Raw genomic sequence first — 12,036 nt, 5'->3', positions numbered from 1 at the left:
TTTTCTGTGGTAATCGACAGCACGCCACAGATGCGTTGATAGAGCTTAAATTGTATTTAACTCAGAATATTCCTTCAAGATAAAGGAATAATGATTCAATGGATATAATTGGTTTTCAGTGCGCTGGGAAATCCTGCAGAATTATGGAACGCACCGTGACTAATTCTAATGTCTTTCCTCACTTTTTTCCACCTTTTCAGACTTTTCAACCACAAGCAACACACAATCCATGCTTATTGTCTTGACTTGTGTGTATTTTGTTGACACAATCTTGATTCTTAGAGTTGATGTGCCTGTATTTACATGAAGTGACAAGTGAAAACTCACATGGTGCATGCCTTTATTGTGGTTGCTTGTTTTGATTTTTATTCCTTGAGGAAATTTTTTATTTGGCTAGCATTGTTGAAAGGATTTTTATCAAAGTCAGACCAGATTCCTTTTGATCAAAAATATATTTTAAAAACCTTATATAGCTTTTTTTACATCACAATACCTTTTATTCCATTTTAACCTGGTTTTCGCCATGAAAATGACCATGTAAGCTGTCATGGTGTTAAATCAAACAAATAAACAGTAATTAGTGCACTTGCCTAATTTTTTAGAAGCCTTTATGCATTTTATTAGTCAGTTACATTTTTACTGTGAGTTTAATGCAGAGATGCTGCAGTAAGCATATGCTATTTTTCCCAAAAAAATAAAATAATATTAATAATAATAAAAAAAAAATCATCTTTTTTTTGGGGTATGATATAGCTGAAGGTGGTAATGGATTGCTGGGAAATGCTGGGAAATAAGCTGATGAACTGCAGTGCAGTATTGGTCCTTCTCCCCCATGATACAAGACCTCAATGTGTAAACCTACCAATGCTGTTTCTCCAAGGATATTTTTTCTGTTGGACTTAATTTAGATTTTCTCCTCTTTATTTTTTCTCTCCCAAGAACTTTGCACTCTCATTGTAGACTCTCAAAATGAAGTCAGTTCCCCCATTAGAAAGTTGGTAAAAATAAAGATGATTAACTTGTGATAATGAACTTTGAGCAAACGTTACAGTTGTGTTAATATTCAGACACCACAAACAGAATGATTCGTTGTTCGGGTCATTTAAATGGCTTAATGATTTGTTGCTTGTTTAAACTTCATTTTTAAAATAAGGGTTAGGAAGTTTTTGACCCATTTACGCTTTTACACCAGTTTTTTTGCCCATTTCACTTTACTTTTAGTTGGATCTGATAGGTCCTATATGGTGCCCGTTTTATTTGTTCCAGGGATACATGTGTAATTCTCTGAATGCTACCCGTTGTGCCGTCTTGGTCCCCTCAGCATTGTGTATATGTGCGTTGTTCTCTGGATTTTGCAGGCAGATGCTCAATATCAGCGGTCAACTTGCCTAAACATGTGGACTCAGTCATAAACAAGAGACTCTCCAAATCCTCTGCCACTCTCTGGAACTCCCCTAGCAGAAGTAAGGACACGCCTCTGGATTTAGCTCCTCCCCCATTTCCACCGGCACCTCCCCTCTTTTTTTTATGATTTTTCACTTTACCCCCCTTTCCCATCTTTGATTTTCCCTTGAGACCAATCACCTGCACCGTCCTCCGTGATCACTGAATCATTCCCTCCTTCCAAACCGTCAATGTGAACCTTCAGTTTGATCAATCCTGTTCCTGAATTTTGAAATCTTGTTACTTCGTATTTCATGTCGATCCGTCCTCTTGCTCAGTGGTTATCTATTTTCTGTTTACTCATTTTTGGTGGTGGCTTCTTCTGTACCCATCTCCATTTTCCTGATTTTACCTACATGAATGTACATGAAGAATACTTTCATACTTCTTCATACATTTACCTGCATATTTTGCATGATGATACAGTGTCCCCAATACCTTTTTGGACACTTCAGCCAAACTTCAAAATTTCTGATTGTCATTGCATTGGAAACAAAATATCAAATACCAAGTGGCATCTGCAAACAGTGATGCAATACCTTTTTTCAGAACTGTCTTCTGAAAAAGCATTTCTGCTTTTACTTTTAACTAGCTGATCCCAAGGTCATTTTTAGTAGATGTATGAAGCAAGTTTCCCTCAAGTTCACACAAGTTTCCTAGCAGAGAAACCACACCAGTAGTTCATTACATTAACTATGAACATTTTCCCCTATTTCAAATAAATGACTCTTGATGTGATTTTTTTTTTTTTTTTTTTTTATCTAATGCAATGACATTCATACATTTTAAATGTCAACTAAGTGTCCAAATACTTTTTGGGGTCACTGTTTGACTTTTGTCTGCGTATTCAAGTGAGAAATGTTTGTTGATGGATGTAGGGTCCACAGAGCTGTCTTTTATGAGGTCACTTTGCTAGTTGGCCGTTTTCCTAAAATGACTGATGCTTCTATTTTGCAGAGAGTATCGAGATATAGTACGGGTCGTAAGAACTAGCTCGTAAGTAGGGCGCTGACTTTTTGTAAGTGCTGCATAAAACAATAGACAGAGTAGAGCAGACGCTCAGTGCTGAAACAGCTAATAGAGTCTGGGGATGTTTTCCTCCAGCAGAGAATTTCATAGAGTGCCAAGATGAATGTTCAGCTAAGGGCAATCTTTCTTTCTCTCTCTCTCTCTCTTTCTCTCTCTATAATACCTGTCTCCATCCTTATTCTTCTGGCTCATCTCCCTTAATCTTGTCCTCTTGTTGCTTTTCACGTTTATCTATGGAACTTTTCTTATTTTCATTTCTACTTTTTACATCACTCCTTGAAGGCCTTAAGAAGTTTAGAATGAGATGTAGGTGTTTCTCAGAATTAACAATGGTCTTTATTTTTAGTGGGGTTTTTTTCTTTCATTGGCTTTTTTTATGTGGTTCTCTATCTTTATTTCTTACTCTGCCCTTTTGTGTATAATGTATTTCAGTCTTGATTTTTTTCAAACAATTGTATTATTGTTATTATTATTATATAATATTTTTCTCCTGTCAACTTTACTGGCTTGTCATGCATTGTTTTGTGATATTGTGCCAGTCGTATCATGAAATGTGCATGTGGACTTACCATGTTATCCGTGTTCGCAGCTATGAAGGCAAACATCTGTTTTTCCATGATTTATCAGTCAAATATATTTATATTTTATATTTGCGAAAGATAGTATCTGCAATTTTAGTCTTATGTATTTATGAACATCATGTTAAACAAACAAATTAAGGTCAGAATGAGGGATGGGCCCCTGATGTTGTTATAAGTTGTTGAGCGCAAATAAGAGTCACACAGTTTGTCGGTTATGTGCTTTTTACAGGTAAGTGATTGTTGTGTCTTATTTTTTCTGAAAGCTGATTTTTGTTCTTTCTTGCAGCCCGTAGCATGCAGCTGAGTCCATGGGAGAGCAGCATCGTTGACAGACTCATGACGCCCACTCTGTCTTTTCTGGCTCGCAGTCGTAGTGCTGCCAGCGTCCTAAGCAATGGCAGAGATGCCCGTGAGTCACCAAAACAAATACTTTATGCTCTTTGTGTTGAATTCACTCAACAGTTGTGCAATTTTGCCTGCGGTATTTCAGCGCTGCTATATTACATCTTATATTGGTGGCAGTATGTGTATATATACACTTATAAATATACTGTTAATGTACAGTATACAGCAATATAGAGTATATAATAAAAAATTATTTTTTATCCAATAACTTAATACAAAGTGCAGTAAAAAAACAAACAAATACGAAATCAATATTTGTTGTGAAAAACTGCGCAAGAGTACCTAGGAAAATTGGTGCTGTTTTAAAGGAATAGGGTGCTATTCCTTTAAAACAGCACCAATTTTCCTAGGTACTCTTGCGCAGTTTTTCAACGTTGCTGGCAGACAGGTATCTTGGAGAAATTTCCACAGTATTTAGGCTGTCTCAATTGCTTCTGTCTCTTCTTGAAATCCCAGACTGACTCAATTATGTTGCGATCCAGGCTCTGAGGGGGCCATACCATCTGTTGCAGGATTCCTTGTTCTTTAATTCTACAGTATTTGCATAAGGAATATTTGGAAATCTGAAATTGATATTTCCTATTGACACACTAAAGCAGAGGATATAAAATAACTTAAGACAAATGTTTTTGTGAAAAATCTAATGTGCCTAAAACTTTTGCACAGTATTGTGTATATAAGAGCTTTTTGGCCATAGATCCAGAGGCGCGGTGTACACGAGCACACTCGCGCATTTTAAGTAAGGTGTCTGCAAGATGGGGGAATTGCATAGTGCATATTGCATTCAGCACTGATTTAATGTGGGTGTGTGCGGTGTTACGTAATTTGCGTAATGCCTTTAGTAAACCGGGTGCTAAAACAATGCATACAGCATGCATGTGTATATAAATCAGCAGATGCAATTCATTCTTTGTGAATTCCCCCTCTTTGTGTTTCACTTAATCTAAAGTAGCTTAGGGAGGGTTTTACCATTTTTTGTTTGTTTTTTCCCCTGATTTTGTAAATTTGAAGATAATCTTTGTTTTGTTTTATGCAATAATTTGTGGTAGTCTTCAGATTTCTTCATTTTAAGGGCCTATGTATGTCTAAAAGTCATGAAGTACCAAAGGGCCTTTAGTTCTCCATATGTTGTAATTATACTAGATAGTGTGTTAAATGGTGTGCTTTCTCACTCAGAGTCTCCATTGTGCCCACGCTCCGCTTCTGCAAGTCCACTCGCAGTGTGTGCTCATCGGCCACATCACCGCTGCTCTGACCGCTGGAGGGTCACCACCAGTACGCCCGATATCGCCCAGCGCAGACGAGACTCCACACCTGTGAGTTATTTAAGGCTCCCTCTCACTCACTCACTATATTTCTCATACTCCATCCCTCCCTCCTGTTATATCATATTTTGCTGCGATGTAGCAGGAGATGAGATGGCTTGCTGAAAATGCTGTGAAATATGCTAATGACCTGCAGTGTAGCTATAGTCCTCCTCCCCGAAAACACAACACCTCAATTTACAGACTAATTATTAAGCTGATGTGTGTAATTTTACAATGTTAAAATACTTTTTTCTATCCTAGCTTATTATGCAGAAACAACTATAATTAAGCCATTCGTAGGTTGATTTCCTCGAAAAGTGTAACCTCTGTCTTTCTTTGGGACTATAAAAATGGTTTTGTTTGTTTGAGCGGCCAGCTGACATGGTAACATTGACCCAATCAATGGCGTGAGTTTGGGGCAGGACTGTTTGTTTGATCACCGTAAGACGAGGGGAGTATTCGGGAAAACTTTTGGCTTTGTTTGGCTAGTGGCACAGAAACTACACAATTTAGCCTTATCGATTGAGTTTTTTTGTATTGTTTTTTTCTTCACAAGGTCTTTGAGGATGTCTGTTTATTCGTTTTTTGTCCTATTGTTTCTCAAAAGATGAGGAAAGATAAGAAGGACAAGGAGAGAGAAAATGAAAAGGAGAAGAGTGCAATCACTAAAGACAAGGTGCTGAAGAAGAGACAGTCTCTGCCATCAATGAAAACCAGAACAGAGTCCAGGTAAGAGCACAGTATTCATTATCAATCTTGCAAAATTTCCCATCATTGTTTACCTATTGAAAAACACATTCTAATCCTGATGATCCATGTTAACCCATCATAATTTGAGAAAGTTTCAAAAAAGCATCTTGTGTGCTTCAAAGGAAGCCAGAAATCCTGACCTTTATACAAAGGGATTAACATGGTCATTGTCAATATTTTTCTTATTTGATTAGTGTCCTAGAAATAGTGCAGAATGTTAAGTATATATAAATATATATTGTGTATATATACACACAATATATGTTGTGCTCAAAAGTTTGCATACCCTGGCAGAAATTGTGACATTTTGGCATTGATTTTGAAAATATGACTGATCATGCAAAAACAACTTTTATTTAAGGATAGTGATCATATGAAGCCATTTATTATCACATAGTTATCTGGCTCCTTTTTAAATGATAATGATAACAGAAATCACCCAAATGTCCCTGATCAAAAGTTTATATACCCTTGAATGTTTGGCCTTGTTACAGACACACAAGGTGACACACACCTGTGGCTTTTTAAATTGCAATTAGTGTCTCTGTATAAATAGTCAATGAGTTTGTTAGCCCTCACGTGGATGCACTGAGCAGGCTAGATACTGAGCCATGGGGAGCAGAAAAGAACTGTCAAAAGACCTGCGTAACAAGGTAATGGAACTTTATAAAGATGTAAAAGGATATAAAAAGATATCCAAAGCCTTGAAAATGCCAGTCAGTACTGTTCAATCACTTAAGAAGTGGAAAATTCGGGGATCTCTTGATACCAAGCCAAGGTCAGGTAGACCAAGAAAGATTTTAGCCACAACTGCCAGAAGATTTGTGCGGGATACAAAGAAAAACCCACAGGTAACCTCAGGAGAAATACAGGCTGTTCTGGAAAAAGACGGTGTGGTTGTTTCAAGGAGCACAATACGACGATACTTGAACAAAAATGAGCTGCATGGTCGAGTTGCCAGAAAGAAGCCAATGCCACAAAAAAGCCCGGTTACAATATGCCCGACAACACCTTGACATGCCTCACAGCTTCTGGCACACTGTAATTTGGAGTGACGAGACCAAAATAGAGCTTTATGGTCACAACCATAAGCGCTATGTTTGGAGAGGGGTCAACAAGGCCTATAGTGAAAAGAATACCATCCCCACTGTGAAGCATGGTGGTGGCTCACTGATGTTTTGGGGGTGTGTGAGCTCTAAAGGCACGGGGAATCTTGTGAAAATTGATGGCAAGATGAATGCAGCATGTTATCAGAAAATACTGGCAGACAATTTGCATTCTTCTGCACGAAAGCTGTGCATGGGAAGCTCTTGGACTTTCCAGCACGACATTGACCCTAAGCACAAGGCCAAGTTGACCCTCCAGTGGTTACAGCAGAAAAAGGTGAAGGTTCTGGAGTGACCATCACAGTCTCCTGACCTTAATATCATCGAGCCACTCTGGGGAGATCTCAAACGTGTGGTTCATGCAAGACGACCAAAGACTTTGCATGACCTGGAGACATTTTGCCAAGACGAATGGACAGCTATACCACCTGTAAGAATTTGGGGCCTCATAGACAACTATTACAAAAGACTGCACGCTGTCATTGATGCTAAAGTGGGCAATACACAGTATTAAGAACTAAGGGTATGCAGACTTTTGAACAGGGGTCATTTTATTTATTATAAGGTTTAATTTAACAAAACAGTCCCAGATTTTTAATGTAGTGTCAGGTTTTTGGACCCCTCTTTATGTGGGTCACATACCTACATTTAAAAGATTGTATTGGATTGGGCTGAAGCTCACAGGTTTGGGTGGATGTGAGTCGTAGAATGTACATAGTTCTGTTGTTCTTGAAAATACAACAAACTGAAGCTTACACTATGTAGACTGTACTCCTGTACACTGATCTAAGATCAGCTTGCACTGCCCTCTCATAACCTCAAACGGTATATAGAAAAGTCTTAGATCAGAGTTAATCAGCCAGTTTTTGCCCAGCTGCACATGCAATAGGATACAATAGAAGCATTTTAATGGACATTTCGGCTCTGAGCATTTTCTAAGTCTGCAGGACCACTAAATTTAATGCTATGTAATACTGTCTCTGACTTAAGATTTCCCCTTCTGGTAGAAGGGCATAGCCCCAAGTCATAGTTTATTTTAAAGGTATATTACATAGATATTAGTGTTGTCAAAAGTACCGGTACTTCGGTACCATGTCGGTACTAAAATAAAAAAGATGTAACAATACCAGTGTTTGTGCAGTACCGGTTGTACCGAGCACCGACTCTGTCCGATACCAGCGCACAGTATGACTGACACATAATGCTCACATGCTTATTTTGAACATGTGCTCTGTTATTCCTTTTACACTGATATTGACAATTAATCAAATTAAAATCGTGACATGTTCTAGTGTGGGTCATTCAACCACTGAAGGCTGCAATCTTACTGTGGATTAGCTGGGTACTTCAAATAAATCCGACCGCTCATCCACTGGAAACTCCACAGACACTGAGAATAATTTACGTTGTATGAGATGACAGAGCAGAGCACTAATCTACTGTGAACAGCTCATGTAAACTATATATTTATATAATTATATCACAGCATTTGCACTTTAATCTCAACTCAACTTTATTTATATAGCATTTAAAACAACCTATGAAACCTATGTAGGCAGCAATTTTCTGCTTTGGATGCAACCCTAGTCAGCCTCACCAAGTTGACCAAAGTGCTTCACAGTAATACAATTTAAAACATAACATTTCAAAATGACCACATACACAAACACCAGTAATCTAAAATACAAACACTCCAAAACTGTGTCCTACATTTCATTGTCAGACTCAAAGGCTAGTGTAAACAGATGAGATTTCAGACGTGACTTAAAAGTCTTCAATGATCACACTGGGCTGTGTCATGAACTGTTTATCCGGAAAAGTGAAGCAAAAAAAAAACACGTCATAATAAAAACATGATTCAGAATAAAATCTAGACGCCTGAAATTGAAGAAATTGAATACAAATATATTACAACTGTATAGTAAAATGTAATATTCATTGTAATAATAATAATAATCAAAATATCACAAGCAAGACATCTGTTCAATAAAAGTTTGGCAAAAAAATGCAATGACATGTTGAAAAGTTCTATTTTCACTTGTTAAAAGTTTTAAGAATTTATTGATTAGACACCATTTTCATGATGAATTTAAATTAAAATTTAAAAAATGTTCTGGAAAATAATAATTATTAAACTATAATTATTAAAATAATTATTAAATAGAAAATAACCAAACTGGTGTGTTCAATAGCACATTATTATATTAGCAAAATATTTTTGCAGTGGTATTGAATTGGTATCGAGAACCGTGAAATTTCATTGGTATCGGTACTGACTACTGAAATTTTCGTACCGTGACAACACTAATAGATACATAGTTTAGTTGTAGATTCAATGCACAATTCTAAAGAATTTACAAATTTCTTTGATCATGTCTCTACCATCAAGATTTACTTTGCATTTTACAGAATCGCTCAAAGTTAAAATGGAATTTATTTTCATATTTCCTTTCCAGCCCGAGTCCTGTGTCCAAACTGCGAGCTGCATCTCCTGTCACGCCCAAAAGCCAGGCTTCCTCCCCCAGCCCAGCAGTATCTCCCAAACCCCCATCAGCCCGAGTGAGCCCCAACACTCCTAAAGCCCGACCCAAGAGGGCCAGAAACCCTGCCCATATGGAGGCTCGTACAGCTTCGCCCGTTGCCATAGAGAGGGTTAGAGAGACCCGCCGGCCAGCTACGCCCGAAGAGCCAAAGAGTGAGTGTGCCCATGTTGGCTGTTGCTAACTGCTTCTGTTTTTTTTAAAGGATTTGATAACAACAGGCAAAATTTATACCACTTTTCCATATTTGTTTGTTAGGGATGTGCATAGCTACATATTTTCAAAATCCACTAATCGGTCTTAATCCTGTGTAATTACAATAGGCTAGTTTAGGGTCATCTCGACCAGAACCATATATGGATGTTAAGCAAAGCCATTCAATTGGGTAACTGATGCTTAAACATTTTAATATACAACTCATAATCTATAGATCTACAGATTATGCATTATAATAGGAAAAATTTTCACAGCAGGCAATTTGAAGTTAAAAAATTATTGTCTTAAAAAAATTTTGTTGTGGCGATGAATTTGTTATATAAGCAGTGCTTTAATGGCTGTAGCGAAAGTGATGTGCAACTTCTAAGAGAGTTTTAGCATGTTGCTGACTTGCTGATTAACAGCACGCTAAATCCCTCTTCAAGAAATAGTTTCACTAAATTCACCCCCTTTAAAGCACCAGCACTAAACAATCTAGATAAACTAGGACGAAAGTCTAGGCAAATACTTTGATCCCTCACTGCCCAGTCAGTCAGTGACTTTACAGGCAGCGATTTGCATGTTAAGGCACCTTGGGTCTAATCAGGGCCATTTCTAGGCATAGGCAAACAGAAAGAAGCCTCATTTTTGGCTTGGATTGAAAAACGATCCATAGTATATAAAACAGAGCAAATATTATTTTAGCATTTATTTATTGATCGATAAAGTTTTCTTCCATTGCAATGGACATGACAGGTACCATTAGACTACTCTGGACATCTTTTTAAATAAAAAAGAAGTTTTTGAATGACTTCATCAAAATGTGTAGGTTATGCTATATCTTCATGTATATCTTTATCGACCAAAACTTTTAAGAAATATACACTGCTCAGCCGCAACATTAAAACCACCTGCCTAATATTGTGTAGGACCCCCTTGTGCCACCAAAACAGTGCCAACCCACTTTTCATAATAGACTTCTGAGATGCTATTCTTCTCACCACAATTGTACTGAGCGGTTATCTGAGTTACCGTAGACTTTGTCAGTTCGAACCAGTTTGGCCATTTTCTGTTGACCTCTCTCATCAACAAGGCATTTCCATCCACAGAACTGCCACTGAATGGATGATTTTTGTTTTTGGCCCCATTCAGAGTAAATTCTCTAGACTCTAGAATTCTAGAAAATCCCAGGAGATCAGCAGTTATAGAAATACTCAAACCAGCCCGTCTGGCACCAACAATCATGCCATGCTCCAAATCACTGAGGTTAAATTTTTTCCCCCATTCTGATGGTTGATGTGAACATTAACTGAATCTCCTGACCCGTATCTGCATGATTTTATGCACTGCACTGCTGCCACACGATTGGCTGATTAGATAATCGCATGGATGATTGTTGGTGCTAGACAGGCTGGTTTGAGTATTTCTGTAACTGCTGATCTCCAGCAGACTGCATGAAGGACTTGTCTGTTTAGTCTGGATTTCCAGTTATTATGTAACAGTTGGCCTTTCTAGAAAGTGTAATGTTTTGGAGCAGCAATGCTCTAGCTTTGTTTGTATCAGTGTAAACATGCTTAAATTAAATCAAGCCCTCACAAGCATCATTCAGAATCACTCAGCCTTTTCACAGACAACAAATCTGTCATTGTTTCCTCTCTCCAGTCCTCATATTTTACCCTTTCCGTTTCTCTGTGTCTCCTCTAGCCTCGTCTCCCATCCCCTCCATTATTGTGTCATCAGTTACAGACACGCCCCCTGTCGCAACTAAACCAATCACATCGGCTTCCACGCCCTCCGCCCCTGAGGAGTCCCCTCTTGTCCCTGACCTCCCACAGGTTGCCTCTCCAGCTCCCTCTCCAGTCAAGCCCATGGCGGGCACCAACAACCCAGAGGAGGCCTCTCGCATCCTGGCCGAAAAGAGGCGACAGGCCCGTGAACAGAGAGAGAGGGAAGAGCAAGAACGGAGAGAACAACAGGAGAGAGAGAGGTTCGCAACAAGCACATTGACTGTTCTTACCATCTTAAGGAGCCGTTCAGACCGAATGCGTTTTTGCTTCCGTACATGCTGTTTTTCAGTCCTTTTGTTTATGTAAACATGCACTAGAAGGACATCTCTGTTCGCTGCACCGCATCTCGCTGTTTTTTCAGAGCTTTTATTTGCCATGTCAAGTCATGTAAAGAACTTCAGTTGTTAAGAACACGTCTTGAGACACCTGTGTCTTGCTCTGTTCATTGTGCTGCGTCTTGCTTTTTTTTAGTGCAATGATGTGTTTGGTGTGAACGGCCCCCAAGAATTTAACATAGAAATGTTTATTCTTTGACAAAATTAGACTGACAGAGTCTAAGAAAAAGAATGTGAATCAGTCGTAATTTCTCCAAGTAGGCAAGGAAGTAGTGCCTCCGCAAAATGCGGGTGAGCAAAATAAACGACTGTAATAAAAAAATAAAATATTACGAAATGTGAGCTCAAATAAAGTGTATAGCAGTCATCTTTCTGCAGTCACTCTGTCAAACGGTGACACCCAGCACCTTCAGCTAAATTCAATCTTACTCATCTCCTAAAGCGTGCCGTGAATGTGAGATCGGGTAATCGCTTAATACAGCAAATAGTAACGTGAGTGGAGACATTGGCTCCGGTTGTTGCTGATTTGTTCAATACGCTATCAGTCAATCAGTGCCA

General features: G+C 38.5%; 1 protein-coding gene across 5 annotated transcripts in view; it reads left to right on the top strand.

Moving 5' to 3' along the window:
- The window catches only part of LOC127453300 (MAP7 domain-containing protein 1-like), a 65,803-nt gene that overhangs the window by 40,607 nt on the left and 13,160 nt on the right, over positions 1-12,036 (top strand). For 3 of the 5 annotated variants that reach the window (XM_051719596.1, XM_051719597.1, XM_051719600.1), the window contains 6 exons: positions 1,359-1,463; positions 3,340-3,462; positions 4,635-4,774; positions 5,373-5,494; positions 9,078-9,316; positions 11,061-11,343. In XM_051719596.1, the coding sequence (XP_051575556.1) occupies positions 1,359-1,463; positions 3,340-3,462; positions 4,635-4,774; positions 5,373-5,494; positions 9,078-9,316; positions 11,061-11,343 (1,012 nt within the window). The remainder of the gene's footprint in view (positions 1-1,358; positions 1,464-3,339; positions 3,463-4,634; positions 4,775-5,372; positions 5,495-9,077; positions 9,317-11,060; positions 11,344-12,036) is intronic. The other 2 variants (XM_051719598.1, XM_051719599.1) reach the window with 1 other exon arrangement.

Source organism: Myxocyprinus asiaticus, chromosome 15 (genome assembly GCF_019703515.2).
Source record: "Myxocyprinus asiaticus isolate MX2 ecotype Aquarium Trade chromosome 15, UBuf_Myxa_2, whole genome shotgun sequence".
NCBI lineage: Eukaryota > Metazoa > Chordata > Actinopteri > Cypriniformes > Catostomidae > Myxocyprinus > Myxocyprinus asiaticus.
This window is presented reverse-complemented; position numbering and strand designations above follow the sequence as displayed.